Here is a 26,316-nt window from a genome sequence, read left to right on the forward strand (position 1 = left end):
CTCTGCTTCCTATGCTGCGTTCATCTCGGCTATACTTTCTTCAGTACTGAACTCGACTCTGAAGCCCTGTCCTCCTCAAAGGGAACTGCTCAATAGTCACCTAGAGTGGAGCACCCATCATGACACTACTCGAAGAAGAAGAAAATGGTTACTCACACCATGCAGCAACTGGTTCTTCAAGATGGGTGTCCCGATGGGTGCTCCACTACCTGCCCTCCTTCACCCTAGCTTCAGAGTTCTCTGCTATGGAGCTTCATGGCAGAGAACGAACTGAGAGCGGTTTGCCTGTGCAGTGCTATCTAACAGCATGAAGGACGAGACCAAGTAACATGCTTGTGCTGGCGAAATGGACACTGCTATGGGAAGTGTCCATCAAAGAGACAGGGGCAGGGGCGGCTCCAGGCATCAGCACGCCAAGCGTGTGCTTGAAGCGGCAAGTTGTTCGGGGCGCTCTGCCGGTCGCCGCGAGGGCGGCAGGCAGGCTGCCTTCGGTGACTTGCCTGCAGAGGGTCCGCTGGTCCTGCGGCTTCGGCGGACCTCCGGCAGGCAGACCCTCCACAGACAAGCCGCTGAAGGCAGCCTGCCTGCCGTGCTTGGGGCGGCAAAATGCCTAGAGCCGCCCCTGCACAGGGGGCACACCTAGAGGGGAACACATTTTGGAGAACCACTTTTACAGTATGGGGTGAGTAACAATTTCTTTCTGAAGGAAAAGGGGGAGAAAGAGCCGTATTTTGCAGCATGCTATCTTGGAGGCAGTACATTCATAGGAAAGCCCCTTTGCTAGGTTTCAGTACAAGCTCCAGCTGCCTCTGGCGCTGATATAGGAAGGGTTCCAGCTCATCTGTGGTCAGCAAACCTAGACTCGAGAAAGAAACCTACATTAGTTGCAGTACATGGTTTTAGCTGACAGAAGAGGGAATCTGGGTACAAGTATAGAGAGCACTGCAGAAACTGAGTCATGAGGTTGCCAGTATGGGGACCAGGATTAAGAACTTATGGCTACTTGAGCTATTTAGAAGACAACTTCTGCAAGATGTAACAGCATGTGAAATATAAATGGAGCTACTGGTCACAGATAACATCAAGATACCTTGCCGTAGCAAAGGAAATGGTGGGAGAATTTTTAGTGGTGATGAGTGGGCAGCAGAAGTGAGGAGCCAGTTGGGTATCATGAGGGAAAGAGACAGGAAAAGAATAGCTATTTTGGTCATATTTAATTTACAGTCATTGTCTCATCCTTATTTCACCCCTTCAGCAGGATGTTTTAGATAACATTATCTTTGCAGCTTTTTTTTGTGCGGCGGTGATGGGGTGCTAATGGGCTATAACATACTACTGTACCAGAACATATGGCCATGCTGTCTGTTTTTGACACTTTTATCATTTACATTTTACATCCAGTGCATACTAATGGGGTTATGTAAGCAAAGGCATAGTTTGAGTGCTATATTTAGTGTGGAGGGGGGCAGAGCAGGGGTCCCCCATGCACACACATGTGCACACTGAAGCCAGTTCCCTTGGGTCACTGCCGCTCTCCCCCGGCCTGGAGTGATACATGGGCTGCCGGTGCTGAGGGGGATAGGCTGGCTTACCGGGGAAACCCAGCAGCTGCTGGCAGCCACCTCCTTGCTCTTGCTGCTGAGCGGACACCACATGCCAGGTCCCTGCTTCCACTCATCTCCCATTCCCATATTCCCTTCACTTCCCCACGGCCTCCCCCTTCCTCTCCCCACTGTCCCCTGCTGCATCCTCCTCCTCCGCTCACTGTCTCTTCCCTCCACCCCACCACACCCCTTGCCCTGCCCTTCCCACCCCCGCGGGCACTTACCATTGTATGGGAAACAGGCAGGCACTAGGACCCAGGAGGTAGCATCCAGTGGCTGAGGCAGCATCTAGGAGCACAGAAGAGCAGTTGCTCCATCCCGCCCCCTCTGCTCCCCATGAGCCGAAATGTGCCAGGGGGAGGCACAGAGTGGGGAGGACAGAGTTCCCTTTACCTCCCTGCCACACCAGTGTCTCCTCCTTCCTGCAGGACAAGCAGAGCAAGCCCTGCAGGGCAGCTCAGTGCTCACAGAAATCAGGGGCGGAAGGGGAGAGGAAGTGGCACATGACCTCTCATAACCCCCCCACACACACACCTGGCCTCAGTTTGAGGGGCAATGCCCCCCCTGCACTCCCCCAAACTACACCCGTATATGTAAGATGTTTTTCTTTGTTAGAGGTGAAAGACAATCTGTTGATATCATTAGTCTGCAATATGTTCTGAGATGGCTGCTGGAATTGAACATACTGTAATTCAAAGTTTACTTTAATGGTTTCGTGGTTTGCAGATGCACAATCATTTGCTTTCCATTGTCCAGTTCAACTGATTACCTATTTTCAAGGGGGTACCTGCAATAGTAATAATGAAAATGGTGACTTACGCTAGTAAAACACTCTGGAGTCCAAATAACTCAAAGGGCTTCAGAAATGACCAATGAGATCACTAAGAGATGAAATATCATTGACTTCAAGACCAGAAGGGACTACCAGATCATCTAGTCTGACCTCATGCACATTGCAGGCCATCAGCAGCACCCAGCACCAGCACACTAAACTCAACAACAGAAATTAGACCAAAGTATTACAGACCACAGGACCCTAGACTGTTATGTACCACAGGCAGAGAACAGGAGAGACTGAGATGCACCAATGCCCAAGGCCCCTGCAATGTCAGGAAAATAATTGTGAGACATAAACTGGAAGTGATTCCCTGCACTGCTGAGCACAAGCAGCCCTCTTGTACAATTGCTCTCATAAATTTCTAGCTCCCTCTTAAAATTAATTGTTTGCCCCAGAACTTCTATTGGGAGGCTGTTCCAGAATCTCACCCATCTGATAGTTAGAACCCTGGCCAGGGGAGAGTCTCCACCCAGTAAGTCTGGTAGAGAGGTGAGAAGGAGTCAAGTAGAGTGCACCTGAAACCTAAGCACTGTTCCTCCAAACAGGTGCCTAAGTTGGCTCCAGCGTGGCAAGGAGCACCATTAAGTCCAGGACCAGAAGCAGCACTGTCAACTTCTTCGTCACTGCAACAAGGGACCGACTCAGTGCCAACTACCCCAGAGGTGTTCGTGGCAGCAAGAAATCTGCTCTGCCTCTCTGTGCAGGTGTCTCCTTCCTTACAAGAGTCCAATCCCTTGGTAACGCTGCCCCATCTGACAGTGATTTAACCTCCAGTACCACAGTTCCCTGCTTCCCAGGCAGGTGGACCTTTGATACCATGCAAGGGGAAGCCTGCAGTGATCATGTCACTCTACCTATTGCCTGCCTTTCAACATGAGTCCCCGGCATCAAATGGTTCAGCGCCACCATGGCCAGAGGAAAAAGAATCCTCTTCATCGGATTCAGAATTGAGATCTTATACCTCACAGCCCCAAAGCAGGACCTGTTGGTCTCCTCAAAGATCCTCTCTTCACTCCTACCTGGAACTGTGGGAATTCATGGGAATGTGGCCAAGACCAGTGGCCATTTTGGAACTCTGTGAGTTCTCTCCAGCTTCCAGATCTTCCCCACACCATGTTTACTCAGTGCCTTTCTCTAAAAGGGCAGAATCTGTGCACCAAGTGGCTCTGTCCCCAGAGTCCAGTATTGGGCCTGGTACCAAGCATCAGCCAATAGAGAAGATTCTACCCTTTCCAGTCTTGACTTCCTCTTCATCTTCTCCAGATGAAGCCATTTCATCTAGGGCAACTTCACCTCCTCCTGATGATTTTACAGTTTGTCAGGAGCTGTTAAAGAGAGCAGCTGCAGACTTTAGTGTGCAAATTGAGGAGATTAGGGAGTCCACACATCACCTGGTGGACATTTTATCCAGTGTGAGTTCTGTGACATCCTGACACCCTCTTATTCACCACTGTCATATAATTAAGATATGTTTTGTACAAAGTCTGCCTTGTGATGTATCATTCTAAAAATCTTGATCTGCTCTATATTAATATCTCATTGGATTGTATGTGCTATCATCATATGTGAATTTATGAAGTTTGGCTATGTATGTGTTACTGAAACATGTTGTGAGAGTGAAAACACCCACAAGCAGCCTTTCAGGTACAACAGTAAAAAGGCCAAACAACGTTAATGGCTTATTGAAGACATACATGCACGGGATTGCCCCAGGAACTGTGTACAATAGAAACCTCTCAGAAATAGCACTACACAATGGGAACTGTTTGACCCAGGTCACAGTAAGCTTTCCAGCAAGTGGGAAGAACATATAAAAGGGGGAAATGACATCATGAGGGTACCCCGCTCTCCTTACAACAACACATCTGGAAACACCTGAGGAACAAAGACTGAACTGGGGGACTTGATCCCAGGCTAAAGGGATTTCTAGCCTGTGTATGAAAACCTGGGAAACCCAAGTTGCAAAGCAAAGGCAGCTTGTGCCTTAAGATACTGCCCGCAAGTTTATCACTCAGGGTGAGAATTTCATAATTTATATCCTACCTATCATGTATGTTCAGCTCAGTTTGCGCTTTTGTTATTTACTCTGTAATCTGCTTTGGTCTGTTTGCTATCACTTAGAAACTATCTTTCTGTAGTTAATAAACTTATTTTATGTTTTAATCTAAATCAGTGTGCATTTGACTAAGGTGCCTGGGGAAAATCTCAACTTGGTTACTACAAGTATGCATAGTCCTCTTCACATTGAGAGAAAGGTGGACTGGGTATTAAACTCATATACAGGGCAGATTTGACCAGGGCAGGACCTGCTCTGGGGTCCTAAGCTGGGAGGCTGGTGGTTAGAGAGCCTGCATGTCACTGCAGCTGGGTGTGTCCCTGCGTGCTGGTTTGTTTACCTGCCGTGTCTGCAGGTTCAGCCGATCGTGGCTTCCACTGGTCGCAGTTCGCCGCTCCAGGCCAATGGGGGCAGTGGGAAATGGCAGCCAGCACATCCTTTGGCCCGCACCACTTCCTGCAGCCCCCATTGGCCTGGGATGGTGAACCGCAGCCAGTGGGAGCCACGTTTGGCCGAACCTGCGGACGCGGCAAGTAAACAAACCAGCCGATTCATGTATCATGCTTCCCTGATCCCACAAGTCTGGAAGGATAGTAGAAGCTATAAAGTGCTGTTAATTATTCTATTTATCTGCAACAGATTACTTTTACTAGTGTGAGGAAGGTACTGTTGCATGTTATTTGTAGTTCAAAAACTACCTGCTGGAGTCAGATGTGGTTGTCTAAACAAACAGGGTTTAGAATCAGTAAAATCATGACTAGATATGGACCGCGAGGTTTTTGATAGTTAACAGTACCTTACTCAGGTATTTTATGTGAACCTCATTGTCTACTTCAGTATCTCATTTAATTTGTTGCCCCAACATATGGGGATGGGAATGTTGGTGATTAATAAATGCAGTAGCTATTTCAGTTCACTTTACTGAATCATTTCAGAACTCTGATAACTGAAAGTCAGAAGTCAGAACTGCAAATGAAACAGCAGATGAAGTTTAGATCCGAAATATTGTCTGACAAAATTGCATCCTCCCACCAATTTTTTTTATATCTACTCTGAGTGGAAGTGAAAATTGCCGTGATGGATCTAAGAATGGAGCTGGGTACAAGGTTCCCAGTTGTCTGAGGTAAGCAGGAAATGTAGTATTTATCAGTCAGACGCCTGGCCTCTAGAAATGTGTGCAAAGAATAATTAGTCATTAAACTTCAGCTTCTGAGCATATAAAGTACGATGGTCATTAATATCGGAAAAGTAATGCCATCTTCGTAATGTTTGAGACCATGGCCCTGAAATAGGTAAATGGTTTTAATTATTCTTGGTAAAAGAAGAAATGGAACTTCAAGCATTCTCTGGAGAGCCTTAGATGGACACAGTTAAAGCAAATGGAATTGTGGTTTTGTATAATCCCTGTCACAATCAAGATATTTCAAAGCACTTTATCCCATGTGAGTTACAGACTTTGGTATCACGTTATTCTTGTAGCTGAATGGAGCAGCCAGTATGCATCTGGCAATAGTTCCTACTCAGCCTTGACCATTAGATTGTGTTTTGATTGAGGTACAGTGTTGGTCGTTACTCTAGGGTTTTCCCCTATTCTTACTGAGAAGGGCCATGGGGTCTTCAATTTTCATGGGACAGCAAATAATAGCAAGGTAGAAAGGACCTTAATTTTGCATCTCATCCAAAGGCTGACACCTCTCATGATTTAGTGCTGTATTGCATCGTCTATGCTTCTGTAAAACCCAGTCCTAGTGTAGAATTATAACTCATGACCTTCAACCCATAACATAACTAGTTTATTCCTATGGCTTAGGAAAGTTATTTCCCTTGGTATTTCAGTTAGTGTGTAACTGTCCATGTGTTTGTTCTTTAATTATCTGATCAATAATTAGGTATGTTTTTGCCTGCAGAACTTAATTTCTTTGAAGATAATTATATATGCTTACAGAATATATATATCAATTCCTAGACCTGTCTTTTGTACTGAATTTCAGACAGGATTTGTGGATATAGTCTGGTCCCTGATTTCTTCTTTGATATGTAATTAGGTCCTTGCATTTCACAGACTAGCTTCACATCTGGTTCACTGGTCTATTTTCCTACTGAAAGATTATGATTGTACAATGAGAAGAAAATAAGCCCTCATCTGCTATAAAAACTCTTATAAATGTGGAGAACTGTAAGCTAAATGCATTTTAGGGGCTTATTTTTTCTCCCTTCCACTGATATTAGTGAAAGTCAGCCCTCCCTGGCTTGTGAAGATGCCATATTTGTAAAACAAAGTTGGCACTGTGCATCTGCAGCACCTTTGGCAGAGGCAGTCACTTGCCAGTTTGTTAACAGACTATAAACTTATATAAATATATTTGTTTTTCTCTTTGTAGTTACAGTCTGAATTAATTTCACGATGCAGCTGCTGCTACAGGATAAACTTTGCTGTTTAGCAATAAAGGAACATAAGCGGAGAGAGTAAATTTTTGTGGGTTTTTTTTCATACTGCTAGTCTCTTTTTCTCTTTAGTTAGAGATGACTGGGCCGTTTTCAAAGGGGATGTTGAAGAGAGGAAATTTGAGAACAGAGGAGGGGAGGGAAGAAAGAACCTCATTTTAATTTCGGGGGGGGACTGTCAAACAACAACTGGGGTTGGATCCAGCTGGGGTTGGATGTCTTCCTGAAGAAGCCCCTGTTTCAACATGGCTGTGAGTTGTCCAGATCCGTTGCTCTGTTGACAGATGTGCGAGTCTCTCGTCTTTCGTTGTCACTCTCCTGTCAGTTCTTTCCCATGCTCCACTCCATTTTTCCTTCTTCTTTATTTTTCTCTCCCTTTCCCCTATCCTTTGAATTTGACTGAGCCAATGACAACAAGAGCTCCTTTGTTTCACACATGTCATGGAGGCTGTAGCACTGGTGGTTTTCTGAAAGTTATAATAGGAATAATAATACTTACAACCAATGCAATAAGTTCATGTAAGTTGTATTACATGGCTTCACCCTAAGAAGACAGTTTGTTGGAAGTGTGTCTTTGTATCTCTTAAGTCCGGAGACCCTAGGCCACAAGGGAACTGGAAAACTAAAAAATGGTCATGATTTTTGCCTGGTTTCTTCCATAAATGACAATCTGAGACAGACACACACCATGCCCCAGAAACAAGTCCTCCTTGCCTTCCAACATGGCTGTGCTCCCCTCTTCCTTTGCATGTCTTTGGGTAGGAGAGAGCAGTGGTTTACCAAACTGCCTGCACCTCAGTGTCTTCTGAGGGTAGCTTTAGTTTTTGGACCGGATAAGTGGATCTCAAACATTTCTTTCAAATATTCAAGAGGCCTCTTATGTGGGGCAGGTGGCTTGAGTTAGTGCATTAAGTTTATAAAATGGGGGAGTGGAGAGGAAAGGTTCCCATGAATCACAGCTGAGCTTTGTGCAGTTTAGGCTCACTAACAAAAGGTTTACACAACTTTAGCCTCCTGCAGTTTTCTACATTGGAGGGGAAGGGAATGTATGTGGTGCAAATTGCTGCCAATTTTCAGTTTCGTGACATCTCACGAAACAAAACAAAAAAAGGAATTGATGCAAACCATTAGAATGTTAATGCGCAAATATTATTTTGCCTTCCCATATGTAATATAAGCTCTGATATGTTCAAACATTTTTACAGGTAGAGAATCTTAATAAATGAATACTCAAAATGTGATTAGACCTTTTTAATATACTCTATTTTTATTCCATAGAGTTAAAACTGTTGAAGGAAATGTGCCTTAGTTAAGAATCTGATTTTGTCAGTGTCACCAATTGGCATATTAATTGACACTAAATTTGCAAAATGCCCTTGTGAATGCAAACAAAATGTGTCATTTGTAGATTAAGTAAAGAACAGATGCCTGTTTCTCATGCAAAGTTCCTTTCTGAAGCTGTCAGAAAAGAAACATTTTTGAGACTCAGTGAGTTTTGGCAGATGGTATTATAATTGAAATAAAAGGAAAATAATTTTCCAGATTCATACATATTTCCTTGTCATTAGAATGCCAAGAGATTTCTAACGTAATATTTAAAGTTTGGAATGACTCAATTTGAGTGTCCCCTAAATATGACTAATGCTATTGTATAATGATGAGTAAATTATTACTATAAGTTTCAGAAGATGGTTATACGTAACTAAAACAAAGTATTATCTATTGTGCAACAAACCAAAACAAATACAAAGTGCTTTTTTTACATCTTCTGTTTAGACTTCTACAGAAAAACAATGGAGCCACTGAGGAATTACATGCAGATTCTAATCTCTCATCCAGTAGTGTAAATCTGGTTTATTTAATATCTTAATCACTGTCAAATCTGTTTTATTTGTCATAGATATCTAATACTCTTATACCATGCCCTTCATCATAGTATCTGAACATCTAATCCAGAATTATGGCTACTGTCCAGAACTGTTGAACATGTTACTAAAAACTATAACACTCCAGGGATGGTAGTAAATAATTTGTGAGGTACCTAGTGCAAGGCACTGCAGTGTGGTTGCATACCATTGCAGTGGTCACAAGGTACAGAAAAGAAAAGAAATGTAAAATTTGCCATATTGGATCTGACTATTGATCCATTTCCTCTTAGGTCCTGTCTCCAATAGTGGCCAATACCTGATGCTTCTGAGGAATTTAATGCCCCCCACCCCACCCCTCATAAACACACCTATCCAATATTACACAGATGGATATGGGAGACAAAGAAGGAATTATTTCCTGACCATTTGCAGACACTCAGTTTATCCCTCAAAGCGTGAGATTTGATTATTTTTAGCCTTATCTGGATGGTACTGTTGATTATACATTTCTCTATCCCTTTTTAATAATAAGGCTCTAGTATTTGATTCACTGATCTGAAATATAGAATAGCCACTTTTTCTGAAGAATTCCCCAGAAAAGAAAACAAAGGGGAAATGTATTGTGCTTAATGACATTTTGAAAAGTTGTCTGCGGACTTCAGAGATATGGTAGAGCAGGTGTCGTAATGTAAAGAGGGTTTTCTGAGTTTGATAGAAAAGTGAGTCGATTACACTGGTCTACAATTTTTGAGAAGTCGTCTGCTTCAGAGATAAAATGTGATATTTGTTATGTATTTTGATGTGCTGAATTCAAATATGACAATTAAAACAACTGATTGGCTACTGTTTCTAAGATATTTAAGTTTTTACATTTTATGTCTATGTATATTGTGTAGATAGTAGAGTTTTAATCATAAATTGTAAACCTAGGTCTTTTCATGTGTTTTTGGTTGCTTTACATGATAATATTTCACTGTCCTGTTTGTGTAACACTTTAAAAATCAGCAAAAGGGTTATATAAATAAAATTTATTAGGAAACAAAAGGCAAAAAACTATTATGTACATAGTTTAGTCCTATTCAGTGTCTACTCGGCGCTTCTTGGCTTGTCTCTTGTATTCATTAAATGGAGCATCTCTTGTCACTGTCCAGCAATAGTCTGCAAGCATTGATGGGCTCCATTTGCCCTGATAGCCTGCCAGGAGATTCCACTGCTGTAGTCTGGAGCCCAACAGCTCTGCCTTACTCTTGGGTAGTTCCAAATCCCTGAGGAGGTCATTCAGTTCACCTGGTGTTATGAGATGTGCTTCAGAGGAGGAGGATGGGAGAAAATGTGGGTCCTGTGACATTGATGGTTCAGGACCAGAAGTTTCATCCTCTTCCTCTTCCTCGTCTGACTCAAGTGAGAATGATTCTGGTGCATCAGGAACCGGCAGTCCTTCTCCGTGGGGTACTGGGCGTATAACTGATGGACTGTTTGGATAATGCACAGTCCACTTTTTCTTCTTTGACACACCTTTCCCAACTGGAGGCACCATGCAGAAGTAATAATTGCTGGTATGATCTGTTGGCTCTCTCCAAATCATTGGCACTGCAAAAGGCATAGATTTCCTTTTCTTGTTCAACCACTGGTGAAGATGTGTTGCACAAGTGTTGCAGCATATGTGTGGGGCCCACCTCTTGTCCTGATCTCCAATTTTGCAGCCAAAATAAAGGTGATAGGCTTTCTTAACCATAGTGGTTATACCGCGCTTTTGTGATGCAAAAGTCACTTCACCACAAACATAGCAGAAGTTATCTGCACTGTTCACACAAGTATGAGGAATCTCTGCTCACTTTGGCTAAACAGAAAATGTGTCCCTTTGCAAAATCAAACACTGACAAATAAGAGAACACCACACTGTATGATTTCTAGAGCTGATATAGGGCAATTTGTTCAGCAGAGTGATGTAAGCTTCGTTATGATTGCATCATCCATGACTTCTAGGAATAACATGCTGCAATTCATATCATGTATGACGCAATACCAGCTTCAGATTGCATCATTCATTGTTTTTGCCTCAAAAGCAAGTACTGTCCAAACCCAGTCATAGATTTATTCATAGATCCAGTCAAAGATGTATTTTAGTCATTTCTGGTTTAAATTGAGATCCCTTCCCTTTATAACTCACGTATCCTCCGCCATTCCCAAGTCAAGGGTCATATATACTGACCCAATAGCATATCTTGAAAAGTAGAGCGAATCAACAATTTTAAGCATCATTTTCCTTCTCAGTGACCCAGAATTAGTAAAGTTGGACTACATTTATTTCAGAAGCATTTTGGCTGTAGAGCAGTGTTATTTGCAAGGCTACATTAATTAAATCAGATTAATTTGAATATATAACAGTAGAGCCCTGTATGGATATAAAATTTGTATCCGCATCCGATCCGTGATCCACAAATATGATCCATGAATATCTGCAGATTTGCAGGACTCTATATATCAGCAGGCCCAGAGAAGTCTACCTACTGAATATTACAATGCACAAAAAACCATGTGGCCCTAATTTTAGCTAATATATATCAAAGGGCACTATAATATGAAGGACTTTCTCCTTCCTTTGATGGAGGTTGTAATAATTTATTACCAAAGAGGGGAAAATCTGAATCTTAAGTCATCTTAAGTTTTAAGCCAATATTTCTTGTTATCTACTGTATGAAAATACCAGTGAAATTTTCTGCCTCTGAGTAGAACAAATGATAACTTCAGCTGTGCACAAAGATCAAATAAGATTTATTGAGGGGAAGCAGGCTGCTAGCAAACTGAGAATGCTCATTAATGTTCTCCCTTAATACATTTTAGAGGAAATGTATCTTCAGATCTTGAAAAGGTGTTTGGGGTGAGCAACAGGTGGTGCAGTAATATAGGCTCCTAAGTCACTTAAGCCTAAATTTTCAAAAGTGTAGAGTGATTTTGGGTACCTCAATTATTGTAGCCCAAGTTGATACACCTTAATGAGGCCTGATTTCCAGAAAGTGTGAGCACCTGTCCTCTGAAAATTAGGATCATTTAACATGTCTTAAATTGGGCATACAAAACTGAGGCACACAAAATCACTAGCCCCTTTTGAAATTTTAGGTCTTAAACCAGGGATCAGCAACCTTTGGCCCCCGGCCCGCCAGGGTACATTGATGGAAGATACTGTTGCCTGCTTCTTATTTAAAATGTCACCTGAAAGTGAGAACAGATATTTGCATGGCACTTTTATAGCTGGTGGTGCAAGGTATTTACGTGCAAGATATGCTAAACATTCATATGCCCCTTCATGCTTCGGCCACCATTCCAAAGGACATGCATCCATGCAGATGATGCTCATTAAAAAAATGTGTTGGTTAAATTTGTGACTGAATTCCTTGAGGGAGAATTGTATGTCTCCTTGTTCCATTTTACCGGCATTCTGCCATATATTTCATGTTATAACAGTCTTGGATCATCATCCCAGCACATGTTTGTTTTAAGAACATTTTCACAGCAGATTTGACAAAAAGCTGAGAAGGTTCCAATGTGAGATTTCTAAAAATAGCTGCAGCACTTGATCCAAGTGTTAAGAATCTGAAGTGCCGTCCAAAATCTGAGAGGGACAAGGTGTGGATCATGCTTTCAGAGGTCTTCAAAGAGCAACACTCAGATGCAGAAACTACAGAACCCAAACTACCAAAAAAGAAATCATCCTTCTGCTGGTGGCATCCAACTCAAGAGGGTGAAAATGAACATGCGTCAGTCTGCTCTGCTTTGGATTGTTATCGAGCAGAACCTGTCATCAGCACAGACACATATGAATCTTTAGCGCATCTGGCACGTAAATATCTTGCAACGCCAGCTACAACTGGCATGCAAATATCTGTTCTCACTTTCAGGTGACATTGTAAACAAGAAGCGGGCAGCATTATCTCCAGCATATTGTAACCAAACTTGTTTGTCTGAACGATTGGCTGAAGTAGGACTGAGTGCTCCTCACTGTTGAAAATCCCACCCCATGTGTGCATTGTGTTCTTAGCTCCCATTAATAGATTCAAAAATGGTGTTACTTGTCTCAGCTAAATTGGAGACTAGCGTAATTACAGCAAGGATTTGCTCTGGCACCTGCTACTGTCTGTGTGGAGAGTCCTTGGCTGGGCAGATTTAGGGTGTTGGAATAACTTGTGAATGCATCAGACCTTTTTGCCCTTAAAATATTTGCTTTTTTGCAACCTTCATGACAGCCTCCATTGCACCTTTCACCTATTCTGAATGTATCAGAGTGCGGGCAGGTCAAGTTCCCTTATTTCCTTATATCTTGAACTGACATTGCTCATGTATATTTTGATATTTATATATTGCAGGTGGGGAGGTTTGGGGAATTTTAGATCACAGATAATTACTGGACAGTCGCTTATAAACCATGTGCAATGGATTTTTAATTGGTTGGAATTATAATCAAATTGAATATATAATGTATTAAAATCTACCAAGCAATTGCAGAAGAATCATCATAAAGTTACACTCCTCTAGAATGGTTACAGCAGGTGTGCATGGAATCTATACATTCCTGGTGTATTTGGGGTAAATATCAGCAGTGAAAATGAAAGATAAAAATCTCCTGTTTTTTCTGTTTACCTGAGTGATCATCTTTTTTCCTCACTTGTACCAAGAGCAAGAATGTGGGCAACCAACTATCTTTATATTAAAGATAGGCATTAGCTATTGGCTGCAGACTTGAGATGCTTGTTTGGAGAACAGCAGATTGTTGTGTCCCAAAGGAGTCTAGAAACTATAATTTTTCATGTGACTTGCTGGGTTAATAACCAAATTTAAAGTTTCTAGGTTATAATAATAGTTCAGAGTGGTCAGAAACTCCATACGCTCTTGGTGTAGATTATTAAATATTAAAGGACATAGGAAGAGAAATAAAAAAGAGGTTGAAAAGCAAATATGAGAAAAGAAATTCCAGTGTAATAAGATCAGTCACCTGTTAGGCAGCAAACATCAATGTGTAAAAAAAGCTGAATTTATGAAATGTGACAAAGTTCCTCCTCTACCTTGGTGGGTCCTGCGCTTATTGGCAGATTTGCTCACCTCAGTGATCTCCCCCACAGTCTGGATCAACTCCTCCTGTGTCTGATCAGGAGTTGGGAGGTTTGGGGGGAACCCGGGCCCGCCCTCTACTCCAGGTTCCAGCCCAGGGCCCTATGGATTTGCAGCTGTCTATAGTGCCTCTTGTAACAGCTGTGTGACAGCTACACCTCCCTGGGCTACTTCCCCAAGGCCTCCTCCAAACACCTTCTTTATCCTCACCACAGGACCTTCCTCCTGGTGTCTGATAACGCTTGTACTCCTTAGTCCTCCAGCAGCACACCCTCTCAGTCTCAGCTCCTTGTGTCTCTTGCTCCCAGCTCCTCACGCGCACTTCCTCTCCTCTGGCTCCTCCCCATCTGACTGGAGAGAGCTCCTTTTAAAACCCAAGTGCCCTGATTAGCCTGCCTTGATTGGCTGCAGGTGTTCTAATCAGTCTGTCTGCCTTAATTGGTTCTAGCAAGTTCCTGACTACTCTAGTGCAGACCCTGCTCTGGCCACTCAGGGAACAGAAAACTACTCACCCAGTGACCAGTATATTTGCCCTCTACCAGACTCCTGCACCCCACTGGCCTGGGTCTGTCACAAAAGTCAATAATCAGGTATCAAAGGTTGAAAAATTCAAACATTCAAAAGATCAAAAAGAATATCATTTTCCAGTATGTTGTCTTCAAAGTCCAAAAAATGTACCATTGTAAAGCTGTTTTAATAAAATCACTTTCAAAGGGACAGTGTTTCAGGTCAGAACTTTAAGTGGAATACAGCAATCCTACTGAAGGGAGTAATACAAATTGATAACATTGAATAGAGTTTATATACTGTAGTCTCCTTTTCCAAGGGCAAAATGATTTAGCTACATGGAGAGTACAGTGCCATATGACTTAATGTCATAACCACAGGATCAACAAAATACAGTACTCCTGAACTATCCTTGGGAACTATCTCTTACATGTAACTACACCTCTACCTCGATTTAACGCCCTCCTCGGGAGCAAAAAAATCTTACCGTGTTATAGGTGAAACCATGTTATATCAAACTTTCTTTGATCCGCCGGAGCATGCAGGCCTCCCGCCACCGCCGGAGCTGCTGCCTTACTGCATTATATCCGAATTCGTGTTATATCAGCTCGAGTTATATCAGGGTAGAGGTGTATTATAATGATCACACTGAATGCTGCAGTTACATACCAAAACAGCCCCAGAGGGCTCTCAATTTAAGGGTGGGATTTTCAAAGTGTTCAGCATTGGCCAAACCCTTCCTATTGGCAATCACTGGTAAAATGCAATCTGACTTCAGTGGGAACTGATTTAGGCCAATTCTGAATCATTTTGAAAACACCACCTAAAACATTAGATACCCTGCAACAAGTGTGGGTGAGAAATACTGTAGTAGTAAAGATGAAGGACTGGGAAATACAAAAGCAAAATATTTTTTTCAGTGGAAAATTGGGTTTTTGACTAAAACTTTTTCTCAGTGTCCGGTTTCCTCCAAAATGTTCAGGTTTTGCCATAAAGTTTTTGCCTATTGATGTTTATTGAGCTCTAAGGAAGGACATATTAAAGAAAAGTCCTCTATCTGCAAGTCATTCAAGAGGAGAACACGGGTGGTCAGAGAATTGCTCTTGAATCAGCACCTTCTGAAGCAAGTCATGAGGCCTGTTTCAGCACCACGGACCTCCACAGGTCATCAGGTTGCCAGAGGGCGTCTAAGCCAGCAAGGCTGTTGTTCAGACAGATTCAGATTCCTTTCCCAGGAAGAAGAGAGACAGTTCTAGGAAAAAGATCTCATAAAACTGATGGAGACCATTCCAGAGCTAGGAGAGATTCTTCCTCCCTTTCTAAGAGGAGTACAGACCAGCATTGTGATTTCACCCAGTATGTGAGATAGAGCAGGACTGTCTATGCATTCCTCAGTACCATAATGAGAGCAGGTGGACTCCAAACCATTGGCTCCAGTACAGTCTTCAGGGCATCTGTTGAGTTCAGTACTGACGATGTCAGCACTGACTGTTTCCATACCAGTGGTGGATCAGCCTGCATCAGAATTGCTTTGTCTGTCTGTTCCTGGCTCGCCATTAATTCAGGACCATTCCACTGTAGTGACTACTATGGCATCCTCAGCACCATCTGGAGTTGTTGCAGACCTGCCGTTATTGTTGGCACTGTTTTCTGCACCTTTCCAATTCAGGGTGCGGAGTTGAGATCACCCACCTTTTTGGTACTGAAGGGCAGGTATTATCTTCGGGGCCAATGACTAGTCCATGAGCACTGCATCTATGGGACTGGTGCTGGCTCCAGCTTAGTATCAATGTCAGCTCTGGTACTGAGCATGAATGCAAGGTTCCTATCAGTACTTAATGCACCAACTGCTTTACCTTTGTCAGTACCAGTGCACCCTGCATTCTGGACTTTGGATGAGACTAGACATTTATTTGCCCTTCCACTGTCTGTGGACTATTTGGAAGGTTCCATGGGGTCATGCTCAAAGACATCTTCCTCCTCTCCCTTGCCTTCTTAGTATCACTCTCAAAAGTTGTTGAGACCTCCCAGGAATCACCATTGGTACTGATATCAGCACCGCTCCCATAGCAAGAATGGGATCCTTGTCCCAGTTCCTCCTCACCACCAGTGCCACAGCTATACCCACAGTGGCCTCCTTGGAACCACTGGGATATTCCACAGTTGGTGAGATCTCAATCCTTGGCTCAAGCCAAAGTAAGGTCACCTATTCCCCCGGTAGCCTCTCCTCCTGAAGCTCCAATGCTGCAGTCACATACGAAGGTTGCTCCTACTGAACTAGTTCATCCTGAACCATTATTACAGGTGCATAAGTGCTGGAACTAGGGGTGCTGCTGCACCCCCTGGCTTGAAGTGGTTTCCATCATATACAGGGTTCACAGATTGGTCCAATGGCTCTCAGCCACTATACAAATTGTTCCAGCACTCCTGTACAAGTGCCACAGGAGATTCCATTGGCTCTGCTTCTATTATTCTCTTTACCACCAGATGACTCTGCAGTGCCAGATTCTTCCTCCCTTGTACCTGAGGAATTTAAAACATATTGGACCTCCTGAGGTATGTGGCTTCCGCTTTGGGTATTCAGGCTGAGTTTGTTCAAGATACTCTCCATAAGGAAAGAGTGTCTTTCCCCATAAGTGAATGATCTTGGATCTGCAAAGACTCTAGGGAACACCCCAGCATCCTTCATCTACAGTGATGCGTTCTGGTAAGAGATACTATGTGCCTCTTTCTGGCTTTGAGTGCTTCTACACACATCTGATGTCTAACTCTAATTTGTTGTAATGGCAGATAATGAGAGGTTAAGACAGGGGAGATATAAGTCAAAAGACAAGGACTCTAAAAGATTGATGAAATAGAACAAATTTTTCTCCCGCACTTTACAAATACAATCAGCAAATGTTTTTGTCAAAGTACAACTTTATAAATTGGGAAGTTGTGGCAAAATTTACAGATAAGTTGCCAGAATCCTCCGGGTAAGGGTTTAAGGCTTTCATTGTGCATTGAGCAGCAATCTGTAAGTCACTACTGTCCGCTTTGGGCATGGTGATTCCTTCCTCTAGAGTTATGGCCTCTGCTGTAACTCTGAGAAGGGCTTCTTTGTTGCAGAATTCTGGTATGGCTCTGGAGGCCCAACAGACAATTGATGACTTACCCTTTGACAGTCGATTTTTATTTTCAGAGAAAACTGACAAAATGTTACATTCCTTAAAGAATTCTCAAGCAACATTCATTCATTCATCTGGGGGGGGTGGTCCATTTAGTGGCAATCTTGGTGTTCCATCCTCTGATCCAAGGGAAGTCAATTTTTTTCAAACTCCATGGTTCAGTGATTTCTAAGAGGAATCATTCATATTTTTTCCACTAGTAAAAGAAGCAGTTCCTTAATACAGTGATGGCTGCCCTTCTGGGTACTTTGTTTGAGCCCCTGGCAGCTTGGCAAAACACCCATATACCCAGTTTTGAAAAACAAAGTGTTCCTAAGACTGCATCCAAAACATCTGTCTGAAGTAGTTTCACCTGAACCAGATAAAATACTTACCTGTATTCTTTCCTAAGCCACACTCAAACACAGATGAGCAGCTCCTTCGTGCGTTGGATGTGAGACTGTCATTTTATTTGGAGAGAACTAAACCATTTTGTTCATCATGCCATGTTTTTGTCTCCTATGCGGATCAGATGGAAGATTGGGTGGTCTCCTCACGGACTATTTCCAGCTGGATAATTTTCTTTTTTTACAACAGTATTTGGAGTAGCTCAGGCCATACCTCACAAAGGTTAGGGACTCATTCAGCTGGGGCCCAAGTGATGTCAGTGGCATTTCTCACTATGTTTCAATATTAAACATTTGCAGGGCTGCCACCTGGTCTTCCACACATACTTTTACCAAACACTATGCAATTATGGCTGCATCTAGATTGGATGCAAACTTTGAAAGGCAGTTCTGCAGTCATTCTTTAAGCAGAGTCCAAGCTCACTTGCTACAGCTTATGTGTCACCTGAGTGGAATATCCATCTGCAACCAGGTATAGAAGAAAAGATAGTTACCAACCTATAGAGTAACTGTTGTTCTTTGAGCTGTAAGTTCAGATGTGTATTCCACAATCCATCCTCCACTGCTCTCCACTGGATCTCAAATATTGGCATCTGGGTACTGATAGATAAAGTTCACTGGCTTTGGTATACTAGGCACACACACAACTGAGTGGAATACACGTCTGCACCCATATCTCAAGGAACAGCAGTCACCATACAGGTAAGTAACTGTCTTTATTTTAGCAACTCTGGGAGAAAACAAAAACTGATAGACGACTAAATATTACTAATTTCTGAAACTGATTGACACAAGATGTGGATGATTAAAGATGATTATGTATTGCAGTGAGTAGTATACAAGGAAATAGATGGTTGTCAAGTCAATGCCCTACAGCCAATGTATTTAATAGATCTGAAATATATTTATAGTGCAAGTACACTACCTACTCAGGCACTCAATGTTTCCACTGCACAGGGAAAAACGATATGTAACCTCATATCCATGAGAATATTAGTTACTGAAATAGTTTGTAGTTACAGACAGGATGTGGAATGCAATGACAATGTGTATGTGGGATTTGCAGACATGAGGATGACAGTTGGAGAACAGTGTTATTTTTTGTCGTTCGGATTGAATTGGGTAAACATGGTTTTGACTGAGAGCTGGTGGGTTTTCTAAGTGAGTGGTTTGTAAGAATCTGTAAGAATTTGAAGAATGAAGCTGCTTTCTTTGTGATTGCAGGGTTGTTTGTCCTAATATCTATGTGATAAGAGTCATTAAGACAGTGAGAGATTTAGCCTTCAATTTTTGGTCTGGTTCATTTTTTTTCATATCTTCTGTTTTGTAAGTTAGTATAGTGTAGTTGGGATCAGTGAGCTGCATTTTTTAATTTTAAATACGGTCACTGTTTGCAGACCTGGACAGGTTTCTCACACTGTTAGTTTAGAGGGCTGTAGCAGACTGAAGATGGGTTTCAACATGAGGCTTTCAAAAGCTACATGGATGGCTGCCCGATAAGGACTTCCCTGACTTCTGCTGAATAATTGTCTGAATGAAAATACAATATCTGATACATTTTTGCTGAGTTTTCTAAGGTGACCTGTAACTCTTTCGAAATGGCAACCATATTGCTATTGTATTTGTTTCATATAACCTCTTATGTAGTCAATGTGAATGTTCTCTTGGATGTTTGTAGTATCAACTGAGCATCTAAACTTAAATGATTAACTAGTATTCAGAAAGGACTTCTATAGAAACTTCAGCTGTGTATAATTCAGGTTGGATTACAGTACATGTTCCTTGTACTATTTTTTTAACACAACATGAGTGAGATACTTGTCCAAGATGTAGTTAGATTATGAAGACACAAGCTGAATAGGGAATGAGGAAAGAGAAGAGAGGAGTCAAGCCAACACAAAATGAGCAAAGAACACAGATTGGTGACTGGAAGAACTCAATATTATCAGGAAGGTCGGTTGTATAGGTTCCACAAGGAGTCCTAATTTGTGTGACTGGCGTTTTCCATAGCAAGTGACCCAAGCTGACATTGACTTTGATAGCTTTATAGGGATAATATTTTTCACCAGGGTGAATTCTTCTTGAACAATTCCTTCCATGTGTTAGCCTCTAAAATCACTTTCAGTAGCAGCAGGCATATTTTTCATTTTCAACCTCTTTTTACTATGACTGATGCAAGGAAAATCCCACTGTCCTTTTGTTCAGATGTTCTCTTATTAATCTCTTGACATATATATAATAGGGCAGTGATGCAATGCATGCTGTTGTTCCAAGACCTTTTGTGTCTCTTCCCCAGTGTGGTTTACAGCAAGTACTACATGAACTACAACAATATGAGTCCTTCCTGTTGGTGATGTGGTAATGGATTTTCTTCATCTCAGTATATGAAGATCCATAATGCTATCCTTCTTTCCATCTCCTGGGAATGTACAGTGAAACCATTAAGAATGGATGTGAAAAGCAAAACCTTTTCAGATAACAGACATAGCATCTGGATTGTTACTATAAGCAAGCTGCAATGAGGTGGTACTGCCATCAGTTATTAAAATGACCTGCTTGTATGCAAATTAAAGCTGTTTTATCTTTTTTTTTAAAGCTTTCTTGTTGGATCTGATGGAAAACCTAGGACTTTTTGTTAATACTTGAGCGTTTAACTAACACATTTGAAAGAAGGTGACTCATTCTGTATTTAAAAACTTGGCTCATGTGCATCGTGAGCAAGGTACCTGAATGTTGCGATGTCGTTTGGATTTTTTTGTTGTTGTTGTAACTGACAATGATCACTGTGCTGCTAGCTGGAGTCTACTTTTTTGACAATGGATGAAATGTAAAATGACCAATTTACACTGTGCATATATTGTATACCCAGCACATATATGGTCACAAAAAGAGGAATTTCTATGTCCAAACTTGATATCTGTATTGTCCAAACCCTGCAAAAGACTATTGCTGGTTTTCACCTTTATGTTTTTTACAAATTTTCTTGAAGCAATCGCTAGCTGCATAGCTTCTGCTATGAAGAAATCCCATCAGAATGCTGAGCTAACCCTGAAGGTGAAATATTATATTAATTTTAAAAAGACCAAGTAAACAACATAGAACTAAATTTTCCCCTATGTTACCCAGGGTAACCTCACTGAAGTCAATGGTGTTTCAGAAGCATAAAAAGGAGTAGAGTTTGTCTCATTAATGCAAAGATCTTTGACGCAATATTGTTCTTTCTGTGATGCTGCTGGTTGCAGAAATTATGTAAAGTTTATAAAACTTCATATCCCATTGTTGCAAAAGGAAAATTGGAAAGCACAATGTAAGTTAGTCATCTTCCCAACTCAAATTACAGTTGTGAGAAGTAGCCTTTTTCATTTTGTGTTTATAATAATGTCCTTTTATAAATGTTTACTGCTTGCTTCCCATCCCTGACAATCAGCACCAAACACAGTGAACCAAATGATGAAGAATAACTGCAAATGCACACATCCAACATTGTTCAAATGTCTAGCTTGCTATTTTATGAAACATGAAAGTATTGCCCACGTGTAATCTTGCAGTTCCACAGTGAAAACAGAATAGATGCCACTATTTAATGACAGGGAAAAAAATCACGAGGCTGCTTAAAGCAAATGTATCAGAAGATTCTTCTAACAACAGCTATGCACTAAACTATGCTCTGCTAACCTTATCTTGCAAACTTCAGCTGGCAGCGTTTGCGCTCTGGCAAATCCATTTGACTGGTCTGTGTAGAATTTTAATCAAACATAGCTCTCAGGCTGCATCTCAAATGGAAGAATGAAATTAGGGCATACCCTTGTATAGAGTTTATATCTATGGTTATCGTACACAAAGGTAATTTTTAAATTTCATTTTTTCTGAATCAATGACTATGCTGTGATGTTAGATAATTAGTGATTTAATCCATCCATTTCAAAAAATAAAATGGGTTCTCTATAATATGCCCAGTTCATTAAATTTTTACAGATTTTTACACTAGAAAATGGGATTGTCCATCTGAAATATCAATAATTGGGCTAGTTCACAAATACTGTTATGCATCATTACATTAGAAAAACATAGACGAATAGGCTAATAATAAATAATCACATTATTTTTGTATATTCACAGAAAATACAGCCACTGTATCCAAGTTCTTTAGGTATAATCTTAAGAGTGTATAACTCTAAAGAGAAACAGGGTACTTCCAATTCCAGCAAAAAGTTCACTGCAATAAACTTTGAAAAGATTCCACAAATGGAAGAAACCTGATGACAGTTACAGAGTTGCTTATTTTTATATATATACTTACACACACTATATATTTATATAAATATAAATATCTACTAGCTACCTGTTTAATTTGCTCTCTCCTGGAGAGTATCTTTATTATCATTAAGTTAACACAATACATTGGAATAGGAAAGCCTCACAGGATGCAGATAAAATAAAGTGTGTGTCTATGTTTGTAAGGCAAATCCTTTGTATTGTTGTGTCCCAGGTGCTTTTAAAGCAAAGCACTGAGCCTTCATAGCAAGACATAAATATGAGTTGTATTGATCATATATGCACTGAAGGTAAAATTCACCTCTGTACTGATGGTCAGCACAGGACCTATGCACTACTTGCTATATTGTATGAATATTCATGGAGCATAGACCAGGCTCCCTAAATCAAGTGCCAAGATGCACAGGGCTCTGTGAAACCAGTAAAGGATTTTCTAGAATCAGTCTCTTTTATTGTTTTAAAGTTCAGGTCAGGTGTCTGGAGGGGACAACCCCAGGACCTTCCACTATGGATCACCTTATTATTTAAATAATTGTTTTGCATTTCTGCATTTGCTATTGCAATTTTAAAATAACCTCAGAAAAGAGACACAAACTTTGTTCAAATTCAGATGGCCAAAAAAGGTTCTTTTTACTTTAGAAAGACTTGATTATGGTCATAGTAGAAAAACTTAGACTAAGAAAATTAAGGTACAGGCTTTTGAGCTTTAAATTACTCATCTGTGGAGTTCCTCTTTGAATTAAATACCATCTGCCAGCCTTCACAGGAGGATTATTCATTCTTTATAACTTCAGAGACAGTCAAAGCAGAAACCCTGCACAGGACAATGTGACAGAAAGATCTGCCCATGAAGTACTGCTGCCAGAAATTCTGCCTACCCATTAAGATGCCACAGCAGTCTAAACAGGTTCAGTCAGAGCAGAACCAATGTTTACTATTTCAGATGTGATTGTTTGAGAGATATCCAGCAGAGAATATTTTTAAAAGCTGTTCTTATCTGCAGCTCTTTCAGGCTCACTCTTTGTCATTTAAATCTTTCTTTTCTGTCAGGCTTTTATAGTACATCAAGGGGTGAATCGCCACAGTATAGCTGTGAAACAAAGGGCTAAGTACAAGTCATGCAAGTGGACCTCATACTAGGCCAATGGTTTACATTGCATATGAACTATGATGATTCTATCTGACCTAGGTTTATAGACTTACTACATTCAAAATAACTATATTAAAAGTGTGGTAAGGTTGCAAAGTCAAGCACTCCAAAGCTAAGAAATGTCAGACTTTAGGTTAAAACAACAAGGAGTCCTTGTGGCACCTTAGAGACTAATAAATGTATTTGAGCTTAAGCTTTCAAGGGCTAGAACCCACTTCATCAGATGCATGGAGTGGTGTCATAAACAGATAGTTAAGGGTTAATGTCTCTTTTACCTGTAAAGGGTTACAAGCAGTGAACCTGGAACACCTGACCAGAGGACCAATCAGGAGACAAGATACTTTCAAATCTTGGTGGAGGGAAACCTTTGTGTTGTGTTGTTTGTTTGTCCGTTGTTCTCTCTGGGTTCTGAGAGTGACCAGACGTGCAACCAGGTTTCTCTCCAATCTCTCTGATACAATCTCTTATATGTTTAGAATAGTAAGTACTAGGTAGATAAGGCAGTTTTAGTCTTTTGATTGTTTTCTTTGGTTGCAAATGTGTATTTTGCTGGAAGGATTTTAATTTGAATTTGTGCTGGGGGGGAGGCTTCTCTCTAGTGTCTATAAGATGAAAGACCCTGTAACAGTTTCCAACTGATTTTACAGAGACAATTTTTACTTTTCTTTCTTTTATTAAAAGCTTTTCTTTTTTAAAAAGACCTGATTGATTTCTTCCTTTGTTAAGGCTCAAGGGAATTGAGTCTGTACTCACCAGGGAATTGGTGGGAGAAAGGAGGGAAGGGAGGGGGGAAGGTGGAATTCCTCTGTGTTTTAGATTCACGGAGCTTGAATCTGTATTGCCTCTTGGTGAGGGGAAAAGAGGAGGGGGGAAGGTGACATTCCTTTCTGTTTTAAGATTCAAGGAGTTTGAATCACAGTGATCTCCTAGTGTACCCAGGGAGGGGAGGATCTGGGAGGGAAAAAGGAGGGAGGGGGAATGGTTTATTTCCCTTTGTTGTGAGACTCAAGGGATTTGGGTCTTGGGGGTCCCCTGGGAAGGTTTTGGGGGGGACCAGAGTGTACCAGGCACTGGAAGTCCTGGTTGGTGGCAGCCTATCAGATCTAAGCTGGTAATTAAGCTTAGAGGAATTCATGCTGGTACCCCATCTTTTGGACGCTAAGGTTCAGAGTGGGGGTCATACCATGACAAGTGGAAAATACAGTAGCAGGTATATATACATAGTACCTGAAAAGATGGGAGTTGCCTTACCAAGAGGAGGGTCAATCTAACGAGACAATTCAATTAACAGTAAAATACCAAGGGAGGAAAAATAACTTTTGTAGTGGTAATGAGGGTGGCCCATTTCAAACAGTTGACAAGAAGATGTGAGTAACTATAGGGGGAAATTAGTTTTTGTCTTTCTTCAGGCCTAATTTGATGGTGTCCAGTTTGCAAATTAATTCCAGTTCTGAAGTTTCACACTGGAGACTGTTTTTGAAGTTTTTTTGTTGAAGAATTGCCATTTTTAAGTTGGTTATTGAGTGACCAGGGAGATTGAAGTGTTCTTCTACTGGGTTTTGAATGTTATAATTCTTGACGTGTGATTTGTGTCCATTTATTCTTTTGCGTAGAGACTGTCCGGTTTGGCCAATGTACAGGGCAGAGACTTTAGGTTGTCAGTGCAACCTCAGTCTTTAATTACATGACTACATACTCTTCCCTCATCTACTCCCACTCCAAATAGGAATAGGTTAGGAATATCTATAGATTTGTGAGTCAAAGCCTCCATCAAATTTATCTTGCCTTGGCATTAATGATTATTCACTCCATGGAGTTGGTTTTTTTAGTTTGATTTTTTGCGCTCCCGACTACAGTTGTAATACTCTAAGTCCTGGTTAGTGTTGGGACAGTTGGGAGTTTTTAATATGATTTTTACTTTGACAGCTTCCCTTTAAATAAATACAACTGTATGCTCTATGTACCTTTGGAAGAAGAATCCCAACGTATCACCGGGCAATGAAATTATATATGATATGCTGCTATTGCTGGTTGGCTTGGCTGTCTGCAGAATAAAAACGTAGCTCAACTAAAATGCATTGTTCTAAAGAATGAGAATTCTGGTTTGGCATGCCAATTTTCAGGTCACTACTACTTGCCACTGCCATGGCATCTGTCTAAAACTTGGCATTGGCTTTGAGCATTATATCCAACTTTGCTATCCAGTTGCTACACTCAGCACCCAATAAAACTCTACTTTTTCATTACTAGAAATCTTTGTATTTTGTGCTGTATTTACTGAGAGAGATAACTCTTTGTTTTTCAGAGCTTCCATATGGCTGGGAGAAAATTGATGATCCCATTTATGGCACTTATTATGTTGAGTAAGTTCCCAACTTCAATATTAATTTGCTGTTAATATTTCATAACCTGATATTAATATCCTGTGCAATGTTTGAATTGGAAAGGTGTGGGCATAATTATTTTCCCCTTTGACTTCAGATTATGCAGGAATTATCAGACTCCAATATAGTTGAAGTGACTGAACATTTTCAGTATCTTTCAAACTGGTTACTCTGTCACTTCTTCTTGAGCCCTGATCTCATCCTGTGTATTCCAGAAATATTTGGGGGGAAGTTGAGGGGAGCATTTAAATCAAATGTGTTTTATTTTCTGTTTAACAAGTTTTAGACACATCAAACAAGGTGCAGATCCTTGCCAATCCAGGAACATAATAAAACTTAATCATTTTTGCTTCATAACAATACTTTTCTGAGTAGTCTTACTTTGTGGTAAGTTTGAGAATCACATTATTTTATATGAGTGCAGGTTGTATCTTATGTGAAATTTTTCTGTGCTCACTCATGGCATTGAAATTTTGCACCTAAAGGCATAGGTAGAAAAGGAGAATGTAATTTTCTATTATTTTAATGGC

The 26,316-nt window shown here is 41.1% G+C and overlaps 1 protein-coding gene across 12 annotated transcripts in view; it reads left to right on the forward strand.

The window, feature by feature from the left end:
- The window catches only part of MAGI2 (membrane associated guanylate kinase, WW and PDZ domain containing 2), a 1,116,388-nt gene that overhangs the window by 851,546 nt on the left and 238,526 nt on the right, over positions 1–26,316 (forward strand). For all 12 annotated transcript variants that reach the window (XM_050936782.1, XM_050936783.1, XM_050936784.1 and 9 more), the window contains one exon: positions 25,708–25,765. In XM_050936782.1, coding sequence (XP_050792739.1) covers positions 25,708–25,765 — 58 coding nt within the window. The remainder of the gene's footprint in view (positions 1–25,707; positions 25,766–26,316) is intronic.

This window comes from Gopherus flavomarginatus, chromosome 1 (genome assembly GCF_025201925.1).
Source record: "Gopherus flavomarginatus isolate rGopFla2 chromosome 1, rGopFla2.mat.asm, whole genome shotgun sequence".
Classification (NCBI taxonomy): domain Eukaryota; kingdom Metazoa; phylum Chordata; order Testudines; family Testudinidae; genus Gopherus; species Gopherus flavomarginatus.